We start from the raw sequence: 26,914 nt of genomic DNA on the forward strand, positions 1-26,914 counted from the left end.
AAAAATGCTCTTCTGAATCAAGTAACTCGAGTAGACTAACAGGCACCTTTTGCGCCACCAGCGGGGCGGTGAAACCTCCTTTAAACTTTAGGAAACCCGATGCAAGATGGGGTGGCAGTGGGAAATCTCCCTTCGTTGCCACAGTAACGGAAGGAGACAGCGTAAGAGAGTCCCAGAAAGGCCACTCTTCGCAGCGAGCAGTGCTTACTAGGCAAGCCGTTTCTCGCACTCAGCTCTCCGCTATCATCCTGCTCCCCAGAAACGTGGAGCTGTTCTCTCTGGCAAACTTAACAGATGATCCATTCGACATCCCCCATGCGCCCTCTCCCCTAGCCACAGAGCCAGCCAACCATCTTCAGCCGCCCGCTGCCTCCTCCCCATAACCTGGGTCTCGAGAAACCAGTTCGGAGCCGCCCAAGTGGTAGGGAGGCCCTCACCTGCGGGTAGAGGTGCTGCATGAACTGTTCCTGCGAAACGCCCTCAAGCCGAGGTACCGGTAGACTCTGCCAGGCCATGGTCGCTCACGCCCGCCCTCTTCCAAGTCCTGGAAACCGTGGCCTGACACGTCCCTCAGCATGCCATCCGCCCGGAAACACCAGCCGGAGAGAAAAGGTCCGCGGGACCGACGGACTCGCAAGCGCGGCAGGTCGGAGAGCTGGACCCGGGGCTAAAAGGCCTCTACTTGAGTTGCGTGCTGGAGAGCCGGAATGGGGCTGACTCACCAGAGGTGGCAGCAGCAGGTCACCTTTACTCACTAGTCTCTCTCTCTCCGGATGCCGCTCTGCCGGTTTCCCACCGACTTTCATTGGATACAGCACAGACAGGGACTGGGGTGAAAAGTCGTAAAAATGGCGCTGGCCGTTCGTCTTTTGCCCCGCTTGCTGCTCTCTCCGCCGCTGTCCGCTGGGGCCGCTCGACCCCGGACTCCCGGTGGAGCCGGGGGGAGGCCACCGTTGGTTGGACTTTGCTGCTTCTGCCGCCGCCGCCTCGGCTCCGGAGCGGCCCCATTTCCTCGAGTCACCTGGGCCTCGGCGCTGCTCGCTCGGGGCCCGCAGCGTCCCCTGCTCAGCCCTCCGGGACTCCCCGCCGCCCTCTCTGCTTTCCCTGTCTACCCTCGGCGCCGCTACAGCGCCGAGGAGCAGCCCCAGCAGCGCCAGAAAACCAAGATGATCATTCTGGGATTCTCCAACCCCATCAACTGGGTTCGGACTCGAATTTACGCCTTCCTAATCTGGGCCTATTTCGACCAAGAGTTCAGCATCGCAGAATTCTCTGAGGGAGCGAAGCAGGTTTGTTTATTTTACTTGGGGTTGACCACTTAGCCTCTCATGCATTCAGCTGTTACGCGCAAAGTGTTTAGCGGTGAGTTTTCCTCCCTCCGTCCCAAGTTATCCAAAGTGGGTAGTGACCCAGACACAGAGCCCTCTGGCTACTTCTTGACTTAAATTAAGTTTTTGCTTGTGTTTGCATGGTCGCCGAGGAGGAGGGGTCCGATTGAGACACCAGGGTGAAGTCCCCTGATTTCTTTTTCCGCTCTACAGGTTTTGAATCCGATAGAAATGGATTCGATTCAAAGCCCATTTCTGCCATTTAAAAGCTGCATGGCTTTATCTTTTCTGAACGGGGTTTTCTGCAAAATTAAGAAGACACTGCCTGGCACGCAGTAGGCACTACACAAATGTTTGTTGAATAAATGAATGAGTAGATAAGATTGAAGAGTAAATAAGATAGTATTTTCATAGTGCAATAATGTAATTTTGGTAGAAAAACAAAACTTCCTGCTAGCTATTTGGTAGAGCTTCCTTGCCCATCTCCCTACTCCCCAATCCTTCCCCATCATACTCTTTAAAGAATAACCTAGAGATAAGCAGTTTTCCCCTTTCAAAGAATTTGCTGAGACAGCTTGGTCGCTGATAAGTGCACAGCACCCTGCACCTAGAGAAGTAGCCTTTGGTGATTCATAGCCCTGACCTCCTGCCTATTCTGTCTCTTTCCGAGTGACTGGTAATACCCTGCCTTACCCTTGCCACACAATGGTCACTTTGGGTCCTGAGATTATTTACGGATTTTGTGTGTACATGCATTTTTCTAGGATGAAAGCCCATCTATAAATTTCTTTTGAATTCCTTCAAGAGTTTATCATTCCCAAACGTTTCAGAACTGTTGATAAATAGAAGTCATAGTTTATTTCCCAGTTCATACTGCCATATACCTTAAACTTATGCTATTAGTGTAATCATTTCACAATACTGATTGTATACTGATACTGATATGTTTATTCCTAATTTATTTCAGATTATTTCTGTAAACACAGCCATTTATATTTATTTGTGTGACCCGTCAGTCATAAATTGTTTCCAGCTTTATATAATCAATGTCAATATTGATTGACATTGGACACTGGTAGGAACCAGTGTCCAGTGTCCTGCTTCCCTGAGTCAACTCTTGACTGCCTTATATGTTTATAAAAAAATTAAAAAGAAAAGGGCAAGCTTGACTTATAGCATTATAAGAGGTAAACCTCTGCTCGTGTCAGTTCTCAAAATCTTTTGTTCATGCAGAGGTAAATTGGCATGATTTTACTATCCACAATGCTCACTCATGATATGCGAGTTTGTCTACCTTATAACATTATATGACTGTACCAGCTCATTTTATATGTCAATAAGGAATGAAATCCTCTCCCCTCCATGGGCAGGAATCAGGCCTTAGGCCCCGTTTCCTCTGAACACAGAGGAGCATGGAACACTTTTTAGCCACTCTCTGATCCTTTCTCTAGCTGTTAGCTGTTTTAGCCCTCCCCCTTGCTGTTAAGTAATATCTCCACCCCTTAATCAGCCAGTGTGTATACAGTTTTGCCTAATCTAAGTCAGTTTTTGTGCATTTAACCACTGTGATTTTCAAAAGGAATGTTGGGTCATCCATGGCAAATATTTATCTATTCCCTAAAACCGTTGGTTACTTAACGTACCTTTTATATCAAGCAAATCAGTTCTTCAAGACCTAAGATTTAAAAGAACATGGCCAAAAACCTTCTCCCTACTGGGTCTCTTAATGCAACTGTATCTTTTTTTGCATGGGTATAATTCTAGCGTTTAGGAATAATCTGGTGTGGAAACATTAGCTAGTTTATCTACTCTCATGGGCTTCACTTGCCCTTTCTCCTTAAGCTAACCTCCAAGCAATAAAATGTTATCTTGGGTTATGAATATCAAGTTATCATTAGATCATGTTCATTCAGATTTTTTTCTAATCAGAGAACATGAAAACAAAAAGGCATCTTAAGGATCATCATTCTAGTCTAACTCCTTTACAGATGATAAAACAGTTGGCTCAAGGATGCATTGTGAGCACTGTCCTGTGACCCAGTCTACAAGCAGTCTTGGTCCTCTAGTCACTAGAAATTGAGATGGTTAAGTACAATCTAGTCAAGCTTTTATTCATCACATGAGCTGGGGAAATAGGTGGTCCAATGCTAAGCTTTATTAGCGCCACAGACCCTGCTTTCCATTAATGTGTACATAAAACATATGATATCTTCCCTATTACTGCCATTAAACCACATTCTTCATATACTGTGTGTTTTCTTACATACCTTGTTTGCAAGTTTTAGCCTTTTCTATGAACAAGAGGGCTATTTTCTAGAAGCCTCTCTAGGTTAGACACTCCTATGTCATCAAGGCCTCATCAAGGCATCCTACAACAGTTCTGACACTAACTCTCTGGAGTTAATGCAGACCCCACAGGTTAGGGCTCAGTCCCAGATGACTGCCTCCACTTTCTAATCACAAGTCGGGGCCTCCATTTGACTGGCCAGTTATACATTAGGGGTTTCCACATCTCCTTTCTCAAGTTCGATAATTTGCTAGAACAGCTCATAGAACTTAGGAATGCACTTTACTTGGTATTTCCAGTTTATTAAAAAGGATACAATTCAGGAACAGCCAAATGGAAAAGATGTATAGGGCAAAGGATGTGGGAAGGGTGTGGAGCCTCCATGCTTTCTGGGCACTCCACTTTCCCAGCACCTCCACATGTTCACCAGCCTGGAAGCTCTCCTAGTCCCTTTGTTTAGGGTTTTTATGTAGGCATGATGGATCAAATCATTGGCCATTGATGATTAATTCAATCCCCATCCCCCCCTACCCTCCCTGAAGTCTAGAGGGTGGAGCTGAAAATTCCAACCCTCTAATCACATGGTTGGTTCTTCTGACAGCAGTCACCTCATTAGCCTAAACTCAGGTATGGTTGAAAGGGGCCAGGAATCAGAACGAAGAACAAATGTATATTTTCTTCTATCACAGTATCGCACTATTGATATGTGCATAGATCTATCTTCCCTGTTAACTGCCATCAAACCACATTAATCATACAGTGTTTATTTTCCTGTATCCTGCTTGCATGTTTTAGAGGGCTATTTCCTAGAAGCCTCTTTGGGTTAGACAATCCTGTATTATCAAAACCTTGTCAGAGCAGCCTCCTAATGGTTCGTTATTATCTTATCAGATAATTTGCTCAGGTGGGATCTTTGTTTGGCCCCCAAACATCACACCTTGTTCATACAAACTAGGTAATGGTTGGGTTTCACCATGATCACTGTGGTCTTTGTTTCTTCTTACCTAAACACCACCCATCTTCCTCACATGAAGGCTTATTAATATATATAATGTCTCTGGACCCTCGGGCCCCTAAAGTGTTTGCAAGGGGTCCTTGAATCCATTTGGATATATGCATTTTCTCAAAATTCAACTCTATTATTGTCTAGTTCGCCAGAGCTGGCATAACAAAATACCACAGTCTGGGTTACTGAAGCCACAGAGCTTTATTTTCTCACAGTTTTGGAGGATGGAAGTCCAAGATCCAGGTATTGGCAGGTTTGGTTTCTTCTGAGGCCTCTCTTCTTTGCTTGCAAATGGCTGTCTTGTGTCCTCATGTGGGTTCTTTTCCTTTGTGTGTATGTACCCCTGGTGCTTTGTGTGTCAGAATTTCCTCTTACAAAGACACTAGTCAGATTGGATTAAGGCCCACCCTCATCTTACTTAATCACCTTTTTAAAGACCCTGTCTCCAAATATAGTCACCTTCTGAGATACTGGGAGTTAGGGCTTCAGCATATGAATTTGGGGGAAACACTGTTAATCCCATAACATCCCATTCCAAACAGTAATTGTCTGACATGCCTGTGCATCCTCCTTGTCCTGCCAGTTCTTCAGATTTCATCTTAGATGTTACTTCCTTTAAGAGGCCCTCCCTGGTGCTCCCAGTTGGGCTTCAGTGGTTCTTCTGCTCAGGTCATCCTGTTCCTACCCCTGTTATAATTCTTGAACTTGTCAGTTTACTTGCCTCCCTTCTCAAGTAGGCTGAAAGCTCCTTGAAGACAGGTGGAGTCTTCTAACAGTTTCATTTCTCACTGCTAAGAATATGGAGTACAGAGTGCAGTTGGTTGCCCCCTACTTTACAGTGGGATCTCATACTTCAAAGTTGGCATCCACTTAGACTGTCAACTCGTTATCTTTTCTCCCACTTCTCCAAACATGCCTTACCAATCTTAATGAGGTTCAGATTGCAACCCAAATCTCCAGACTCCCAGTACGATCTAGATTGCACTGCTTCTCAAATTCTTCGTGTTCATGGTTAAGAGGGGGGTGTCATATAATGGTCATTACGGTAATAACAATGATTACTTCATTATTTTAAAAGGAAATCTAAGGAGGATTTTTATTGAGGAGCTGATGTGTGTGTACACTCCATCCGTTCCCTGGTCCTGAGAGTGGGTACATAATTGACAGTTTATTAAACTGACAATATACACTATTGTCAATGTGGGAAGGCCAGATGAGAAGAGAAAAGCCAACCAACTCTGAAGGAGTCATGCCTAACAGTGATATCATAGTATTTGACATTGTTTATCACCTTTATCATAAAATAGTCTTTGTGATACTAAGCTATTTAAATATGAGCATTGTACATTGTATGGTATTTTGCATGGTGTTTGAAATAATGATTACCAGCCTCTCTCCACTTTTTTTTTTTTTTTTTAAGGCTTTTGCTCATGTGTCCAAGTTACTGTCACAATGTAAATTTGATCTATTGGAAGAACTTGTGGCCAAAGAGGTAAAGTATACTTTTAATTTTCCTTTAAAAATAGATGTATTATTCTCCTGCAGTAGAATAATATGTTACCCTTATTCATGCGTAAAAGTAGTGTGTGTGCCATCAGCTAAAGTAGAATCCCTGTATCTTTACTTTTGGGTACTTCGGGTCATATAAAAGCATAGAATGACTTGCTACTTAAGGAATAAGTAAGTAAATACGATGTCTCTTTCAGTTGTCTTTATACTGAATGTGCTGTTAGGAATTACCTATTGAATAATTTGATGCCTTTCAGCCTTGCTTTTGAATATGAGTAAATATGGTAGTAAATTTAACAACTGGCAAAGAATTCATCTGCTTTTTGAAAGGCTTTTGAAAATTCAACAGGTGAACTATGGTTTGCTTTTTCCATACTTAGGTGCTCCATGTATTGAAGGAAAAGGTTACTTCACTACCTGACAACCATAAAAATGCCCTTGCTGCTGACATAGATGAAATTGTATACACATCAACAGGAGACATCTCCATTTACTATGATGAGAAAGGTAATGCTAGAGCATAGTCAACTTTAAATGATATGTAATTGCCCAGATAAGCTAAAGTAGTGGATCATCATGAAATAGTGGAGTTTTTTTGGTACAAGCAGACTTCAGGGAAAATAATACATTCTTTCTTTTAAGACCTAACTCTGGGAGAGTTGAGATAAGATAATAACTTAAACCCTTCTATCTAGGACCTTCCTCTACTATTATTTCATTCACAAGAGACAGCATCGTCACTTAGGTTGATGAAAATTGTCTAAGGCTGCTATCATGTCTCAAACAGAAAATATTTGTGTTTCAGATTTCATAACTTGAAGGAAACAATTCAGCATTTTAAACGTCCAGCTGTATGTTAAATAGAAGGAGTAAGGAGTAAAAGAAAAAGTAAATATCAGTTAAAGACTTTTTTGAAAGTAAGACTAACTGTGGAACTCCCAAATTGGATTTGTTTGGAGACAATGAAAAAGGTTGAAAGGAACTTTAGTGGTTATCTGGTTCTTCTCCTTGTCCAATGCGTACATTTTCCCTGTAGCATATCCTAAAAATGTATTGACTCATTTATTTCTTCTACAAATATTCGCAAATGTATTATGTGCCAGGCACAGAGGAGATCTGACCTTTGCTTACATACTTTCCAAGGCAGTTCTGATATAGGGCTCTCTAATGGTTAAACATTTTTCATACACATGTTAATTTGAAACATTTCTATAGGTACTTTTAGTGATAAATATTTTCTTCTCCCCTAATATTTCAGATTGCATCTCAGCATCATGGTCACTACCTGATTTTAACATAGGACGTTGTGATAATCACAAGGCACACAGCAAAGTGAATTAGGGTAAATAGTCCATGCTCAATAAATCATAACTGTTTTTTCTGAGATGCAGAGAAGAAGGCAAATACCTCATAAACCCTAAGAAGTTTTTAAAAATAAAAAGGTATCAATATAAGTATCTTACTAGACTAGACTAAGTATAAAATATGATCTGTCACAACTGTGTAGCTACTGCCAATTTCTAATTTCATTTTGGATATATGGATGATAGATTATTGTGATTTGTATTTGTATGTGTGTGTGTGTTTTTTTTCTCTAAGGAAGGAAGTTTGTTAACATCCTGATGTGCTTTTGGTATCTAACCAGTGCCAACATCCCCAGTGAAACTTTAAGTGGAGCCAGTGTATTCCAGGTCAAGTTGGGGGATCAGAACGTGGAAACTAAACAGCTTCTTAGTGCAAGCTATGAGTAAGTCTAATCTCATTTCATTGTTTCCTTTCTCTAGAAAATGGAAGGTAGTATGAAGGAAGTATGAAGGTATGAAAACTAAAGGGAGCTTTAGGAAGAAAAGGATTGAAATCTGACAAGTTATTTAAGAAGAGAGAAAGTCATAAAGACATACTGGACATGAAACAGGAGTGTTCAGGAATTAGAAAGAGGTAATATTGCCGAATTTAATTAAAGGATGTTTGAGCTGTCTATTGCTGCGTTATAAACCACTCCCAAACTCAGTCACTTCAAGCAGTCCTTTTTTTGTCTGCTGTTTTACTGCTCAGGAGTTTTGGAAAGGCTCAGCTGTGGGGTTTTCTTGGTTTCATTTGGCATCAGTGGCAGGGCCTAGAGGATTCATTTCCACAATGGCTTCGTCACTCACACATGCACTCCCTTGGTGCTCCTTGACTTCTCCACAGAATGTCTTATTCTCCAAGGCCTCTCTTCACAGCTTGGGTTTGTGGTGGTCTCAGGCTATTCACATGTTTTATGTGGTCGTTGGTTAGACCATTAAAGGGCTTTGCCCGGGAATGGAACATCATTTCCACCCTAGTCTGCCTGTCAAAGCAGTCCTAGGACCTACACAGTTGAATGGCATGGAGAGACTCCACCTTTTTATGGGGCAATAGCAGGGTCACATTGCAGAAGAACATGTGGGATGGGGCATATGGTTATAACCGTCCTTGGAAAGTAAAATCTGCCACAGTTGGCACAAGGACCATCCACTCTCTAGACATTTATTGATCATTTCCTATTTATCAGGTACTGTGGTAGGGGTTCAGATACAAAATTGAAGGGTTCCTGCCTATAAGGAGCTACTATCTAGTAGGTTAGCAACTTATTTAAAAGAGACACTATCATATATTTTTGTGCTAATAAAATTTGGAACAGTGAACCAATCAAGCAAGTCAGTGGAGACATAATTTAATAGTTATTTAAAAGAAAACACTATTATGTTACCAAAACTATATAAACTTGATTTAAAATAACAAATCCCAAAAATGACCTAAGAAAGAAAATATATTCTGTTTCACTAAGGTAAAAGGTATCCTTATTTTTTCACTTTTCTTGAAAAGACTATGCTTTTTTTTTAAAATTTTGCTTTATTTGTATTTATTTATACAAAATCTGAATCATCTCCTTTTAAAGACACCATTTATAATTAAAGAACAATATAATCAGTACTCCCCTCTGCTTCTTCTGATATTCCCTATTAAGACCATGGACAGTTCATAAACACTGTTATTTTCAAGATTGATCTTGAATGTTTATAAACCAAATTCCACGGAAGTCCCTTTCCATCACCATAGTCCAATTTATTTTTCCTCATATTAGACATTTTTGATAGCTAGTATTTGACAGCAGAATAATATCCAAGTTTCTCTTAAGGACTAGCAGATGTTGGAATATGTATCAGTTGATTAAAATACTCATTTTAGGGGCACCTGGGTGGCTCAGTCGATTGTGGCCGATTCTTGATCTCAGCTTAGTTCTTGATCTCAGAGTCATGAATTCAAGCCCCACGTTGGGCTCCACACTGGGCGTGGAGCCTACCTCAAAAAAAAAAAAACCTCATTTTAGTGGAAGTATGTTCTAATTTTGTGAGGATATTTTTTGTGATTGAATTGGTAAATTAAACTTTTTTTGTTTTGGTGTTTGTTTATGATTAACCATTAGCTGTTGCTAAAAACTGTCTCTAATGTACACTTGCAAATTATATAGTTACCCAAGAAGTATTTGAATGTTAAGATTCATATTATTTATAATTTTTTCCCCTAGATTTCAGAGGGAGTTTACACAAGGAGTAAAGCCTGACTGGACCATTGCACGGATTGAACACTCAAAGTTATTAGAATGATCTTTCTTGGAAAAATCAGCTTATCGGACTTCTGGCAATTACTACGAAAAATTAAGGAAAGAAATTTTTGGATGAGTTGATCTTCACTTAGTCAAGTGTGTGGCTTACTTTTATATTAATTTGAAATATTTGTTGTAGTATATTGGCATGATACAATAAAGCATTTTCCACAGATTGTTATCACCTTCTATAAAAGAGATCAAAATAAGAAAAACTACAACAGCCCATTGTTGGGGTCATATTCAGTATCATTTCTAATGTTACTTGTACACAAACTAATTTTATAGACAGTAAAAGTATTGAAAAAACTATTTACACATTTCTAAATTAATAGCCCTTAAATATTTTGTCATTAATATTAAACCAATAATTTAAACCAATAATTCAAGTATGTCTAAGATTTATTTTTAAAAATCACTGCTGCTATTTGATTACTTCTGGTCACTAGCTAGATGAGAAGGACTAGATGGAATTGTACCAGATTGGTCACTGCAGAACCAAAAAGATCAGTGAACTTGAAGCTTACTACAGCACCAAAAGAAAAAAAATACAGCAGTGCCTCAGCCACCTATGGAATAATATCAAGTCCTCTATCAAGTCCTCTAACGTACTTGTATTTGGATTCCTAGAAGTTTGGGTAAGGGAGACAAAGACAATATAAGAAATCATGTCTGAAATTTTCCTAATTGATGAAAACTATAAACTCACAGATCCAAGAAATTCAGTAACAGGGTAACACATAAAGAAAACCTCACTAATGTATACCCATAATCAAATTGTTGAAAACTAGGGCGCCTGGGTGGCTCAGTTGGTTAAGCGACTGCCTTCGGCTCAGGTCATGATCCTGGAGTCCCGGGATCGAGTCCCGCATCGGGCTCCCTGCTCAGTGGGGAGCCTGCTTCTGCCTCTGACCCTCCCCCCTCTCATGTGCTCTCTCTCTCTCGTTCTCTCTGTCTCAAATAAATAAATAAAAAACTTAAAAAAAAAATTGTTGAAAACTAGAGAAAATTGTAAAGCAGCTAGAGAAAAAAAAAAAAAAAACATTCCATACAGAGAATGACTGTATATTTCTTTCCTCAAAGTGCAAGTTAGAGACCTCGGTATAACATCTTTAAAGTGTTTAATAAAAAGCCTATTAACCTAGAATTCTATATTCAGCAAAAATATCCTTCAGAAAGGTGAAAAAAAAGGCTTTTTTCAGACAGGGAAAAGATAGTTTGTTCCCAGTAGACCTGTTTTATACGAAATGTTAAGGACCAGGACGCCTGCGTGGCTCAGCCCGTTAAGTGTCTGCCTTCAGCTCAGGTCATGATCCCAGGGACCTGGAATCGAGCCCCACATCGGGCTTCTTGCTCAGCAGGGAGCCTGCTTCTCCCTCTGCCTGCTGCTCCCCTGCTTGTGCTCTCTCTCTCTGACAAATAAATAAAATCTTAAAAAAAAAAAAAAAGTTAAGGACCAACGGACAGAGTAGAGTTCAGAAATAGATCTGTGCCTATTAGGCAATAGTTTTTCGACAATGCCAAAGTAATTGAGTGAGGAAAAGGTAGTCTTTAACAAATGGAGTAACTATACATTCAAATGGGAAATAACCTCAGCTTTTGCCTCACACCATAATTTTAGTGCAAAATTTGGATTGCAGAAAGGGTCATAGACTTAAAAACCAAAGTTCTAGAAATTGTAGAAAGAAACTTTGAAATTGCTATCTTGGAATAGACAAAGATTTCTTAGGACACACAAAGCATCAATCATGAAAGAAAATTAGTAAATTGGAATATATTTAAATTAAAACTTAAGCTCTTTGAAAGACAGCAGTAAGAAAATGAAAGCCAGGTCATAGATTGGGAGAAAATACTCGGACTACGTATATTTGACAAAGGACCTATATTTGGAAAATATAAATAATGCTTATAAAGCTCAATAATTAAACAGCCCACTAAATACTGGGCAAAAGGTTTGAATAGATTCTCCATAAAAGATAACTCAAATTGCCAATAAACACATAGAAGGATGCTCTATATCCTTGGTCAATAGGAATATGAGACTATGTGGAGATACCACTAAAACCCACCAAAATGGCTTCAATAACAAAAACTGCCAGTACCAAATATTGGTGAAGATCTGAAGCAACTGGAATTCTCAAATATTGTTAGTAATAATGCAAAATGATACAACCATTTGGAAGATATTTTGGCAGTTTCTTATAAAGTTAAGCATATGCTTATGGGATCCAGCAATTCTATTCCTAAGTATTTATCCAAGAGAAGTGAAAACCTACATCTATACAAAGTGTTGTATGTGAATGTTCATAGCTTTTTTTCTTAATGCCTCCAAACTAAAAAGCCCCCCAAATGTTGAGTAGATGAACGGATAGACAAATGAGTGAAGGAAGCCAGACACAAAAGAGTACTTACTGTATAATTACATTTCTGAAATTCTAGAAAAGTTAAAACATGTTCATTGTAGCATTATTTATAATAGCCAAGATAGCAAGTTGAGGGCAAGTTATTTTATCTAAAAGAACATAAATTTGGTTTGACTTCTAGCTAGTTTACTTTTTAAAGCTCTTTGAAAATGTTCAGCTACGTTTTGGAACTCTCCAAATTGGCAATTGTCCATTTCATTGTACTTTCTCTGATTAAGTCCCCTATTTCAGGTGTGAGCCCATTGACACTGAGAGAACAAAGCCCCTTTCAGGTGTTGGTGTATTGTGTCTACTCTGTTTAAAAGTTTCCTGAAGTTTATTTTTAAAGTCTTTTATTAATTTATCATCACTTCCTTTACAATTTTGAATCTGCCTTCAATTATATGTAAAGGAAAGACTATATGTCCCTATGGTGCATTTCATATATATATGTTCCCCTTTAATGCCATTTTCTTACGCTTACGTACAATTGGATTGTTTAAATCTCCTCCTGCTGTTCCCCATACTGCTACTTTTAGTCATTTTTTTGCTATTTGAGAGGCTAGCAATTAAGCTAACTATAAATTAGATAGCCCAGGAAGACATACATATATATATATATATATATATATATGAATACGATATAACATATAAAATATATCCTATTATGTATGTGCTATCTATATTATATATAATAAAATATATGCTATTATATATGTGCTAGAGAGCGAGAAGGAGAGATAAGGAAGAGATATTAAGGAATTGGTTCATGTGATTGTGGAGGCTGGCAAGTTAAAAATTTGTAGGATAGGTGGGCAGGCAGGAGACCCAGAGAAGGGTCAGGGCTGCAGGTTAAGTCAGAAGGTAGTCTCCTGACAGAATTCATTGGGTGTTAGTCCTCTTCTTTTAAGGCCTTCGACTGACTAAATGAGGCCCACCCACAGTATGGAGGATAATCTGCTTTACCCAACTCTGCTGATTTAAATGTTAATCTCATCTAAAAATACCTTCATAGAAACATCTAGAATAATGTTTGGCCAAATATCTGAGTATCATGACCTAGCCAAAGTGACTCATAAAATTGTCACAGCTACAATATAGACTATCTACTCTCCCCTTAGAATCAAAAAACATGAACATTTTGCCATATTGTTTCATCTCTCCACCTCCCCATCTACGCACAGTTTTTATCTAAAATATTTGAAAGTAAGTTTCAGACATTGTATATTTCACTCCTAAATATTTCAACATGCATTTCCAAGAAACGACATTATCCTATATAAATATAAGAATATTAGCAATAATTCCATAATATCATCTAATATTTAGCCCAAGTTTAAAATTCCACCAATTGTCTTTGAACCAAGATCCATTCAAGGTTCACACATTGCATTTAGTTATTATGTTTCCTAAATCCTTTTTAAAAAATTTAGACTATCCTCCATTCATTTTTATGACATTGTAATTTTGAGGAGTCTAGGATAGTATAACATATTGCATAGTAAACATATAGCATGTCCCATATGTGGAATGTGTTTGAGTGTTCTATTACGGTGTCGTTTCTGTAAGCTGGCTGGAAATTAGGGCTAAAGGCTTGATTAGATTCAAGTTAAACATTTCTGGCAAGAATATCTTACAAGTGATTTGTGTACTTGATATTATAGAACACGTATATACATTATATAGAACACACACACATACATACACCATACATAGTGGTAGTCTGTGTAATAGTCTCCAGAGACATTTATATCCTAATGCCTGGAACCTATGAATATGTTATCTTACATGGCAAAATGGGAGTTTGCAGATACAATTAAGGATCTTGTGATGGGGAGAATATCCTGGATTATCTGGGTGAGCCTGATGTTATTGCAAGGGTCCTTATAAGGGAAGCAGATAGGTCAGAGTCAGAGAGAAGGAGATGCAGTAATGGAAGTGGAGGTGGGAGTGATGTGGGGCCATGAAGCCCAGGAATGTAGACAGCATCTAGAAAGTAGAAAAGACAAGAAACAGATTTCCCCCTAGAGTCTGCAGAAGGAGAGCAGCCAGACTTCTGACCTCCAGAACTGTAAAATAATACATTTGTGTTGTTTTAAGCCACTAAGATTGTAGTAATTTGTTACACTGGCAACAGGAATTAATATACAGGATGATCCTTGCATGAATTCTACTGTAGTTTCAAAATAATGATTCTCTAATTCTATAACACCTTCTATTAGCATTCTATAAAACAGAGCCCCTTCCCTTTAAAAAAATAAATCACCACAAACTCAGGAATTTTAGTCATCCAATGTAATATCAATTACAGTTACTATTCTCTTGATGCTTAAATAGCCCCCAGTTTGGCCAGTGGGAGCCCCTATAATTTGTTTGCTATGACAGGTAAAGACTATTATGACCATAGTAGTTAATCTTCGAATGCTTCTGCATTTTTTTGGCATAACGATATGTCCCAGGATCTTCATGTTCATTTCCTGCCTCAGACCTGACACATCAGTGTTTTGTCCAAAGAATCATGATTTCTTTTCAGGGTGATTGCTATAGACTGAATGTGTCCCTCCCAAATTCAAATGTTTAAATCTAACCCAATATCATGTTATTAGGAGATGAGGACTTCAGGAAGGATTCAGTCATGAGGGTGGAGTCCTCATGAATGGGATTAATGGCCTCAAAAAAGAGATCCCAGAAAGTTCCTTTTGCCATGCAAGGACACATGTACAATCCAGGAAGAGGGTTCTCACCAGACACTGAATCTGCTGTCACCTTGATCTTGCACCTCCCACTCTCCAGAACTGTGAGAAATAAATGTTTGGTGTTTAAGTCATCCAGTCTATGGTATTTTTGTTACAGCAATCTGATCGGACTAAGACAGGATAATGTTTAGAAACCAAGCTGTGGGCATCTTGAAGCATCTTAGCATTTAATATCTGCAAGAGAACGCTCATATTTATATATACTTGAGATTTGAGATCATTTTTCTAAAGTAACTTTGAGAGAGTTAAATGTAGACTGTTTGCCTTTATTTCTGTCAACCTTATTTAAAACAATTCCTCCTCCATCACTCTCTATGCCCTAACCCAGATTTATTTTAGTTTATAGGACTTATCATATCTGCCATTGTAGTATATGTTACTTTGTTGATTTATTCCATTGTCTATCTTTCCAACTAAGGCAGGGACTTTGTCTATCTTGTTCACTGCTGTATTTCCAGGACCCAGAACAATATCTGGTATATGGCAGAACTTAGTAAATATTATTTGAATGAATAAATAAATGAGCAAGCCTCACTACTGTTGAGTTTCCTGGCTCACATGACAGGAACATTTTTCCCTCTTGCTTTTGATCTCGTGTCCCAGCAAGCTGGATGTGGGTTTTTTTTTTATCATGTACAACCCTTCTCAATGGGTAAATGATACTTGATAAGTAACCGTGCTCTTACAGTCCTATAATAAATGTCATTTAGTGTAAATACCACATGGTGGCGCTAGTTGTATATGGACTCTGAATGCCAGGATGGGCAGTAACACTTGATAGGGTCTGAAGTCACTGAGGAATGGGAGAATTGCTTTGCTTACTGACAGATTTTTATAGATAGATATGTTGTAGGAAACTGCTTAACAAAAAAGTTTCATGAACAGAATTTATTGATGTTAAAAGGGTTAAGTGCCTGAGTCAAATCAGAGGGAACTTACCCACATCTCTTCTCTGATTGTTGGAACCATAGATTGTATCATTCAGTTCTGCTGTGATCACTTCCATCTTCAGGTTTTTTTCTGGATGGTGTAGTACATCAGTCAGGATAATCAGATTATGCTGCAGTAACAAACAATCTCCAAATATCAGTGGATTGAAGCAAAAAAATTATATTTTTTTGTTCACACTACTTATCCAATAAGAGATACCTGGGGGCTCTGCTCAGCAGTGATATCGCATCACCTGCCCCCCTGGACACAGCTGATGCGCAGCCACTACCTGTTATGATGGTAAATGAAAAATACAACTCTGCAGGGTCTCACATGAGCAATTAAATACGAAACCTGGAAGTGTTACAGTTCATTGGCCAGAACATGACCCTACTCAACTACAGAGATCCATCAAGTACAGTTTATCATGTGGCTGAAAGGCAGAGATTGAGAAGCATTTGGTGAGCAGTAACAATTGTTACCACATGCTGCAGGTAACTACCTCTCGTTTTAATTCTAAGAATGGCTATTGTAGAGCCAGTCAACTCATACTATTGCATCAGAAAGATCAGGAAGCTCAGTAGAAAAAGGGACTTCTCAGATCTTCTGGTGACTTATTATTAGCTGAGGATTATTGACTACTCTGCTATAGGAGGAGCCTTAAGATGAGGGGCTCTATTTCTGCATGCCAGTGATTGCAGATGTCTTAGACCAGTGTTAAATGAAAAAGCTCATCAAACACCTAAATTCCATTCTCTTCTGTGATGAGATCTGCCAAGGTGCTTTAAAACACCCCTTAGATAATGGGGGCACATTATGAAATCAAAATTGGTTAGCTAAGACCTTATATAGTGTCAGTCTTATTATAAGTTGTTTATTGTTCCAAAATAATAATTTTAAGGAACTTAGATAAAATAAGACTTTATGAGAGTACTTAATCTTGGTCATTCAATCTCAATTTAAGTAGATCATGCAAATATTGGTGTATCATTTAGGATTGGTTTTGACTGCATGAAACAAAAACTTTTAAGATCATGACTTAAATAATACAGAAATAGTTGATTTCTCTTACACGTAAAAGACGTCCAGAGATAGGATACTTTGGGCTGGTATGCCAACCCTCTAGAGTCCTTGGGGGTCCAGGCTCCTTCCAGTCAGCATTGCCTTCCTTAGAGTATGACCCTTGTACTCATAGTACAAAATGGCTGGTAGAGCTCCAGCCATTATATCTATATTCTAGTGGCAGAATAGGGGGAAGGAAAGAACAAGCGAAAGGTATACATCAGCTGTCTTTTAAGATGCTTTCTCAGAGATCACACAAAAACACTTCCATTTAATTTTATTGGCTGGGAATTAGACATATGGTCATACACAATTTTGTTAGGGCTGGAAAATACAGTCTTTTTGCTGGATACATTTTATTGCCCAAATAAAACTAGGGGTCCTAAGATTAAACGAAGAGGAGGAGGCAACTAGCAATTTGCCCTAATTGGGTTACTTGAGTCATGAGGAGGTGTGGACTCTGGTAGATGGCTGACAGGTTTGCTTTGCCAGCTTTACTGACCAAGACCTGCACATACTTTCTAGCTGGGGTCTGGTAATAGTCCTAAACATTGCCCAGCTAATTTATAAAACCTGGATGTAATAGAGCACCCAGAGAAGACTCTGAGCCCACAGCTGCTTAAGAATGCTCCAAATAGTATGTCCAGACCTCTGAGGGCTCATCTCCTGTTGTTTATACCACACACGCATTCCTGCCTGGAGGACTCTGGACATAGTTTATCCCATCTTCAAAAATAGAAACCTCTTGACTGTCCCCCTGCCCCATTCTATAAACCAATCAAACTATGGGACATTCTATCAAAATTTACTTCATTTACTTAATGAATTACAACTCTGGTTCAATTTTGTATGAGAAGTAAAGTATCCTGTGATACTTTTTGCTTTTATGTGAAGAAATCCATGAGGAACCGTGGAAAAAGTAGATAATCAGATTCGTTGATGAGCCTTCCTTAGTCTCTGATTGTGAGCGCAGAGGAACTATGGACAAAGCTGTGCGGGTTTAGCAGAGCACCTCACCTGCCCTCCTCCCTGCCCCTTATCCTGGCTTTATTGATTCTCAGAATGTGCATTGTAATAAGGTATCCTACCTAGGACAAAAGCACCAATAGAGTAAAATATGGTTTATCTCAAACAGGAATAGCCAATTCCAATAATTGACCTTGTTAACTATAATTTATTGCTAGGAAAGAGACTCCCTATTATTGCTCCCTAAAGGGGGGAAAAAAACCAATTTTAAAACCAACTTAAAATTTATACCACATAACAAATCACATATTTTCATTACCATCAAGTACTTTGAGGCAATAATTTTTCCAAGGGAGTAAACCAAAAGTAGCATTGTCCAAAAGAAGCCATTCTGTGTGGCCTTATTGGAATTTTACTTGACTCCCTACCTCCCCCCTCACCACTGGTCTCTAGCCTCCCCATTCTTTCTGTTGCTCAGGCACAGCCAGGCTGTCCCTACCTTGGTGCCTTTGGAAGAACTATCCCTTTGCCAACTATATGTTCTCTGTTCAGATCTTCAATGGCTGGTCACTTCTTGTCATCCAGGTTCCAGTTTAAATACCACCTCCTCCATGAAGGCTTCCTGCGCATCCAATCTAAAGCAGCCCGACCCGATCAAGCTCTGCTGTTTTATTTTTCTCACAGCATTTACTGTCATCCAATAGTTTCTTTTTTATTTGTTTATTGTCTGGCCTCCCTCTGCTAGGATGGGGGCTTCCCGTTTCAAGGTAGTGCCTCATCATATCTGGGAAAATATCCTTTACCTCACTGTGTTCAGTTTAGGGCAGAGTTTCTCAGCCTTGGCACCACTGACGCTTGGGGCTACATACTTTTTTGTTGTGGGAGGAGCCGTCTTGTTCACTTATAGCGCAACATTATCCCTGGCCCCCTAGTTGTGACAACCAAACACGTCTTGACATTGCCAAGTGTCCCCTGGGGAACGAAATCACCTGCAATCGAAAAACACTCGTTTAAGTTATTGGTTGCTCTGTTGGGGTTCAGGAGGCAATACTGTCCATATTGTCAACCACTTGTTGATTGTCTACAGATATTGGGCACTGTTCTATGGGTTTTACATGTAATCGATGCAACATCCCTTACAATAGGTACTATTATTATCCTCATTTTACAGCTTGGGAAACTGAGGCACACAGTGATGGGTTAACTTTTCTAAATTCACACCGTTAGTATGTGGGGAAGCCCGGGATTCAAACCAGACAACAGGCTCCAGAACTCTGTGCCAAGAGGAGCAGACACTGTTGTGGGCATCTCACTGCCCGGCCTTTGGTAACAGGGACTGGGCATCAGATGGGCTCCCATCCCTCCAGCCCACACGGCCGTTTATCCAGTGACCATGTGCAAGTGGCAACTTTCCTCTCCAAGCCTCATTTACATCTGTATATAAAAACAAACTAATTAATTAAAAAATGCCATGCAGAGTTGCTTTAGGCATTGATCACAATAGGCTATCTGTAAACACCCTGGCTTGTGGCACAGAGTAAGTCCTGAGTTCATTTCTGCTCTCCTTTCCTTCCCCTTGGCTCCGCGCTCCAAGTACTGAAGGTGGGTCCTAAAAATCTTGGTTAGACAAGTCCATGGGGAAATATAACCTTTAAGCAATCTGCAGGGTTTTTGTTGTTGTTGACCAGGAGCAGGTGAAAGCAGGCCCCTTGGAAACAGCCTGCCGGCCTGGCATCTGGTCCATCTGCTAATGACCAATAGCCACAAACTATCAGCCCTTCTCCATTAAGCCAAATGGAGCTTTTAAATCTGTACTGAGTGAATTAATTGCCTGACCTATTGTTTTCTAACACCGCCAATTACAGTTTGCAGATGACTGGCTTGAGCCCTTTGGCCAGCAGGGGGCCTCCTTTGCCAACATAACCGAATTGGTGCTCAGGCTAGCTGGCAGAGCCCCACTGGAACCGGGTACCTTTGAAAAGTTTGCTTAGAACAGGGGTTCTAAATTTGGGGGCCACCCATCTCTATGGATAGAATTCTGTGAACTTGGATGGGGAAAAAACCTATGTGTTTATTTTCACTATCCTCTTATTGAAATTTAGGATTTTCTTCAATTATGAATGCAGGCAACAAATCAGGTTATTTGTAGATTCCCACCATAGGTGCTGCAGAGATCTTGAAATATTGGTTGTATCCCTCATTACTTCAAAATTATAGTAGCAAGAGGACCTGCTGCTGGATCTTGTTGTTAAATACATTAATAAAAAAGCACATATGGGGGCGCCTGGGGGGCTCAGTCATTAAGCGTCTGCCTTCGGCTTTGGGGTCATGATCCCAGGGTCCTGGGATGGAGCCCCACATCCGACTCCCTGCTCAGCGGGAAGTCTGCTTCTCCCTCTCCCACTCCCCCTGCTTGTGTTCCCTCTCTTGCTGTGTCTCTCTCTGTCAAATAAATAAATAAAATCTTTAAAAAAAAAAAAAGCACATATGGACCATATCACAAATTTGTTGTTTTTGTTGTTGGTATTTTAACACTGATATCATTAGTTTGCTATTTTATTTTATTGTATTTTACTTTACTTTTTTTTTTTTTTTTTTTTACATATTCTGAGAAGAGGTCCATGGATTTTACCAGACTATCAAAAGTATTCATGGTACAGGGGTGCCTGGGTGACTCAGTCAGTTACACATCTGACTCTTGATTTCAGTTCACGTCATGATCTCAGGGTTGTGAGATAGAGCCCTGTGTTGGGTTCCATGCTGAGCATAGAGCCTGCTTCGGATTCTCTTCCTCTCCCTCTGCCCCTCCCCCTGCTCATGCTCTCTCTCTCTCTCTCTCTCTCTCTCAAAAAAAAAAAAGCATCCATGGTATAGAGAGAAAGTTAGGAACATTTGGCTGAGAGGCCGCTAAGCTAGTCTCTGGAAGAAAGGAGTTAGTCTTCAAGGGAATCTTTATACTTAATAATTTTTAGTTGTGACTCACCTCTTGCCCTTCCATCTCCTCTGATGACATAAAGATGTGACAAATATATCAAACCTATTAGTTACAATGCTCAGCAGTGTACAATTTATATCAGAATGAAATTTTAGTGTATTCAGAATTGTGTTGACCAAATTTTAGAGCATTCAGGATGCCTGTCATTCTGGCCTTGGGGAGGAAGGGGCCTAGCTTTTCTAGCTGTCTCTGACTTCACATTTTCGCTATAGTTGGTTGATTACCAGGGCTCAGGAATCATCTGAAATCATGAGTTTCTCTCCATGCTCAGCTCTGAGGGATAGAGTCACTTTTCAGTGAGAGGCCCATGGAAGAGTTGCTTCCAGAATCTATTCCTCTTCACTCCTGTAGGAAACATTCTGAAATATGTACACCAGGAAGTGGGGATGTGGAGAGTTCCTTTCCCCAGATTCTTCTGTTTCTTTTCCCTCAGGGAAGTAAAGCCAGGCCAGGCCAGGGTGAGGTGTCTAGTTTTCCGGACCAAAGCTGATAGCTTATCCAGGGTCTTGGCCTTGGGGGCGGGGAGGGGGAGGACACAGAAAACCAAGCAAGCCCACACAATAATTGCCACTTTAGCACTTTCTCCTCTCTCTTTCTGAACCTTCTACTTGCCCTCTGCTGGGTCTTTATGCCATCCCTTCCCTTACTACTCCTCAGGCCTGCCCTCTCATTCCCAGATCAAACCTTTTTTTTAATTCCCTAGGAAAACACTGGATCCTGCAGCAGCAGTAGTAACAAAACCAATAACCATTCCTTTATTTAAGACCGGTAACAAGCAAGTGTGTGTGAGGCACTTCTCATTTAACCCCCTAAGCAGCCATCATAGGTTGATGGTGACTGCCCTCCCCCCCAAACTCATGTCCACTTGCAATCTCAGAATTTGACTTTATTTGGAAATAAGGTCGTTGCAGATGTAATTAGTTAAGAATCAAGATGAGATCATCTGAATGAGGGTTGGCCTAAATCTAACGACTGACACCCTTATAAGACAAAGGACACAGAGCGAAGAAGGCCATGTAAAGATGAGGCAGAGATAGGAGCTTCAAGAGGCAGGGAACGACTATTCCCTAGAGCCTTCAGAAGGAACAGACTCCTGCTAATACCTTGATTTTGGACTTGAGCCTCCAGAACTATGAAAGTAAATGTTTCTGTGATTTTAAGCCACCCAGTTTGTGGTACTTTGTTACAACAGTCATTGGAAACCGATATACCAGCCAATGAGAGGGGTTTTATCGCTCACCTTTGTCAAATGAAGACACCCAGGCTCAAGAGACTGTACACCTGCATAGATTTGTAGAGCTAGTAGAAGACCTGGGGTTTGAGCCCTGATCCAAGAAACCCCCCATGCCTTCCAACCTCCCTTCAGTAGAAATGTTGGATTCAATTAGTTGTTGACTTTGATAGTTGATTAAAGTAATTCATTTCCACGTTTGAGGGAGATGTTGAGCACAAGCTGTGGCTACATTGTAGAGGGTATAGAATCCCGAAGGACCCCCAGTCTACCTGGGGTGGGAAGAGGAGAAGCAAGAACAGCTCTCCACCCTCCTTCTGCTCTGCTGTTGCTGGAGTACTGACATGGACCCATGCACCCCAGGACCATTCCTTGGGAAGACTTGCTCTGCCCCCTGGCCTCGCTTTCTTATCCAAACTCTTTCTGGGGCTCTCTAGATGTTCAGATGAAGAATCAAGATGTCTCTCTGAGGTAGGCCTCTTGTTATTACAGGGAGCACTCTCTTTCCCAGCAGATAGGGTCCAAAAGGCTAGTAGGGACTTTATCATAAGCCCAGTGTGGCACTAAAAATGTTCTGGCTAAAATCATCTGAGGGTGAACAGAAAAGCCTGGCTTTAGCCCAGGTGCACAATTTTTTCCCCCCATAGGAACATTTCTAAGAAAATGGGTGTTTGTCCTTATAAAATCACTTAATTCCTGAGGCTCTTAGGGGTTTTGTCATATTCGACATATCAGGCCCAGTAGTGTGGTGTGAAGTTCCTGGGGACGCTGGACACCTGTGGGCCCCATCAGCATGGTAGGTGGCTAGCCTGTAACTTGCTTTGGTGACACTTCTAGGGATTCAGTGGTGTCAGGTCATTTGGCTGAGAGGCTGGCAGTTTATTAACGTCCCTATCTCTGACTTGTCAAGAGTTACAAGGTTACACGCTGACAGGGGATATTTTTATTTAAAAAGTGGATTTCTAAGACAAGATCAGTTTTAGTCTTGGCAGCCCTGGTACTGTCACTCTAGGTAAAACTCATCACAAGTTCAAATCCCAGCTCAGTTCTTACCAGGCGGGTGTCCTCAGGCAAGTTCTCAAGCATTCCTGGTCTTTGGACCTTTCAGTTTTGAAAATACTAACCCATCTCAAAGGCCTGTGGTAGACTGAACATTTAAAAGTCAAACAGGAGCTAAAAATGGGAAAAAGCAAAGTAATAAAAAATGTGTGTTATCCTCTCCCCGATTTAATATTAAGGGTTATAATCAGATGTGGAATGACCACAGAGCTACATGCCCAAAGCAAGAAACAGATTATCCTAAATGACTTTTTTTTTTCTAAAAAGCTGTTGATCCCCTTCATTTTAGTTCTCATCTAATTCCTAGCAGGACAATAGATGGTGGGGAATAATAACTTATACCGAGTTAGCAGGTTTTGTACTTACGCGCAAGGTTGTGCTATTATTAGTCTTGTGAGATCAGGGGTCTATAAATACACGAGAGAGCCTTTCTTTGTAGTTATGTTTTACTCAGGGCCCTTGAGTTCTTTTGCATCAGGATCCTAGGGTCTTGCAGAAACAGCCTGCTGTGTCAGCTGGTCCAACCTCCTCAATCTGACAGACCGAGAAACAGAGGCCAGAGACTCATAGCCTCTTCAGGCTTTATTTGCCTTATCTGTCGAATGACAGTCCTTACCTTAGAGGTGTTTCTATACTTTAGGGCCTAGAAAGGTACCTGGCATGTGATGGCCTCATATGAACGTGTGAGAGGCAGCAAACCTCGGTAGTGAAGAGAAAATCTCTGTATCAGACGGTTGCCTTCATACTCTGGTCTTCCTTCCCCTCACTCTTTTGTGACCTTGGATGAATTAACTAAAGTCCCCGATCCTCACAGAACTGTTGCAAGCATTAAATTAGTTACTAGACATAAAACACATAGCACCTCACACCTGATAAGCACTAGACAGGGATTAATTCTTACTATTGTTATTTTAAAAGAGATTACATCATTTATATAAGATTGCCCATTTAGCGGCAGAGCCAGGGAAAGAATAAAAACTGTTAGCTCCTAACTGTGTGTACTCCCTACCAAACCAACGTTCCTCTCCAAGGAAACTAGTTAGACATCAGCCCAGGGTCCATTTCTAACTTCTTCGAGGCCATTTCTGACTCCTAGGACTATGAGAGAGCTGGATTGTTTATTTCACCCATGAGGATCATAGAGTTTGCAATACAACTTAATCGATAAGCTGTGAGTAAGGTGCATCAACATGCTGTACACAATTCCCGGAGACTGAGGGAGCGGCTCTGCCATTTGTCTCCATTAGGGGGAGCCAGAGAGAGAGAGAGAGAGAGAGAGAGAGAGAGAGAGAGAGAAAGGTGGAAGGAAGAGGAAGAGCTAGCCGCTTCCTGTCCTTCCTGTTCCTGTGGGGGTGGCCCAGCAATGGCCCTGCTGCCTGACTCTTCCTGAGAGGCATTGATTTCAACTTCGCATTTTTTCCAACCTTCCCTGACACCCCTTGTCAGAGATCTGAATTCATCCTCTAAGATCCCCAGGCACCAGGGCCAGCCACGCTCCCTTCCAAACTTTGAAAATGTAATAATGCCGACCTCCCTTTATTCCCCAGCCCGAGCTGGTGGGCGCTTTGTGCAGTTAGTACTCCTTTTATGCTTTTAACTCTTTTAACACCTGGTTAAACATTCCTTATGTTAAATTCTCACTATAAAGTAATTGGGGTGGTTTATGTCTTCTGAGACTCTGGCAGATACACACGTGAGCATGCATTTACAAAAATGAAAAATAATCCCCTGATGGGGCAAATCAAAAGTCTTTTTTGAGTGTCTATCAGTTACTCCATTCCCTGAAGGAAATCCGTTATTAGCGGGTGTCTGTCCCTCCAGAATTAAAAATAAATAAATAGAAATTTACACACATATCTGTACACAGTCATATATTGTAGAGTAGGATTACCCAGTGAAAATACAATGAAATATGGGGCGCCTGGGTGGCTCAGTTGTTAAGCGTCTGCCTTCGGCTCGGGTCATGGTCCCAGTGTCCTGGGATCGAGCCCCACATCGGGCTCCTTGCTCGGCGGGGAGCCTGCTTCTCCCTCTCCCACTCCCCCTGCTTGTGTTCCCTCTCTCACTGTCTCTCTCCCTCTCTCTGTCAAATAAATAAATAAAATCTTTAAAAAAAAAACATAATGAAATAATGTAGCATAAACACAAACATATATTAGCATTTAAAGTCCTTTTTCTCTTTTCTAAGAAAATTGATTTCTTCCATTTTCAAATCTTAATTAGAGTTAGATCCCAGCTCTCTCATTTTAAGTGTTCCTGCTTTATTTCCCCATTCAAAATGCCATGGTCTTTCATTTTTTTTCTTTGTTCTTGATATAACTTATGCTAGGTATAAGGTAAACACACAATAAATGGGGTCACAAAGAGAAGAGAATGCCAGAAGAGTTCAGAATAGAAAGAAATCCCTTTCAACTGAAGAAGCCAGCAAAGACTTCTTGGAAGAGATAGAATTTGGGTGAATCTTGAAGGATGTGTTGGACTTGAAGTAGGAAAAAAGCCGGAGAGAACGTTAAGCAGCCTGATGCATGGGATTCTCTATCACAGTGAGACCACCTGCTTTCTGCATCACGGAACAGGATTACACAAAATCCACAATGAGGATTGATCCAAGAAGAAACATATCCCCGTACATAAAACCATGAGATGGACCCAAGGAGCAAAATACCAATTTCCCCAGTCTAGAGTGGGATGAATCTATACTACCCATGTCGAAGACGCTGTAAGATGCATTTTCTTCTTTGTTTATCCTTCCCACACAGTTCGGACAGTTGCTCCATTGTCCCCCTCCCCCATTCAGCCGCGCAAGGCCCCTCCCACCTCAAAAAGCCCAAGCCCTCCACCAATGAACAAACAGGAATTTTTTTTTTTTTTTTTTTACATTTTCCACCTAAATTTGCAGACCCTGGTTTTAGCTTCAAAAATCAAGCAGCCCTGTTGCATTATCATTTGTAATCCCTTTAGATTTTCCCTTAACATCTCAATGAAATTCTCTCATAAATCCCCTTCTTTGCTGACCAAGTGTTATGCAGTTGCTGATTTTGCAAGATAAGTGCTAATGTAAAGTATGTCTCCTTTGAGTCTCTTTATCACTCGGTTGCTCTCTGCTCCACCTTCTCCATATTTCTGTCCTTATCAGAGCCGCACACAGTATTTCAGATGAGCCTCAGTGTTCTTCCCGCCAGGCCAGAATATTGACTAACCTGATAGCCTATCTCAAAATTGGTTTGGGGGGCATTCTTTTTCTCATTGTGGTGAAAATAGCTTGCCTTGTAAATGCCAGAATATATTTGTGCAGATTAGGGTTTTTACAAAGAATGGTGTCAACTGCTCTCCGGAAAGGTGTTTAAATTATTTGGAGAGGCTGTTTCAGCCATTAACATGTTCCTTTGCGGATTCACCTCGCAGGTTTGCAAGACAGTTTCTCCGCTGAAAATTTGTGCTGATTTCTTTGTAATTAAACAGAACTTTCTTAGCAATCCCTGCATGCGAGCTGTGGCTCAGAGCTTCAAAACGCTTTTCCCCTGCTGTTGAAAATCAGGAAGCCCATGGTCTCCCAGATCCTTTCTAAAAGCCTCTCTTAACCAAGAAGAAGCCTTCACAGCTCTGTCTTATTCAGCTGTTGCCACTGATAATTTCAAAGACATACTCACAGACTCTGCTCTGCATCAGGCAGCTGTTATGTGGTTACTGAGTGTTTGTGGGAGAGTTTGCGGCCCCATGTCTCCTTTCAAGTTTCCACTTGCATGTAGGATTGT

At 40.6% G+C, this 26,914-nt stretch overlaps 2 protein-coding genes and 1 long non-coding RNA gene across 4 annotated transcripts in view; 1 reads left to right on the top strand and 2 right to left on the bottom strand.

Moving 5' to 3' along the window:
• TYW5 (tRNA-yW synthesizing protein 5) overlaps positions 1-819 on the bottom strand; it is a 20,927-nt gene extending 20,108 nt beyond the window's left edge. The window contains exon 1 of the mRNA XM_021702718.1: positions 438-819. Coding sequence (XP_021558393.1) covers positions 438-515 — 78 coding nt within the window. The 5' untranslated portion in view covers positions 516-819. The remainder of the gene's footprint in view (positions 1-437) is intronic.
• Positions 811-10,070, top strand: MAIP1 (matrix AAA peptidase interacting protein 1). 2 transcript variants are annotated; one of them, XM_021702716.1, is made up of 5 exons: positions 811-1,289; positions 6,042-6,113; positions 6,511-6,637; positions 7,730-7,877; positions 9,681-10,070. In XM_021702716.1, exons 1-5 carry the CDS (start codon positions 849-851, stop codon positions 9,757-9,759), a joined length of 867 nt encoding a protein of 288 aa, XP_021558391.1. In that variant the 5' UTR covers positions 811-848; the 3' UTR covers positions 9,760-10,070. The 2 variants fall into 2 exon arrangements, with proteins under 2 accessions (XP_021558391.1, XP_021558392.1); XM_021702717.1 differs by lacking the exon at positions 9,681-10,070 and having other exon boundaries at positions 7,389-7,784.
• LOC110592173 lies at positions 9,415-26,914 on the bottom strand. The gene is made up of 3 exons (XR_002481084.1): positions 26,810-26,914; positions 15,856-15,976; positions 9,415-9,451 (listed from the first exon to the last, which is right to left on the bottom strand). It is a non-coding gene; the product is annotated as an uncharacterized LOC110592173 (long non-coding RNA).

The sequence above is a fragment of the Neomonachus schauinslandi genome, chromosome 3 (assembly GCF_002201575.2).
Source record: "Neomonachus schauinslandi chromosome 3, ASM220157v2, whole genome shotgun sequence".
Taxonomy (NCBI): Eukaryota; Metazoa; Chordata; class Mammalia; order Carnivora; family Phocidae; genus Neomonachus; species Neomonachus schauinslandi.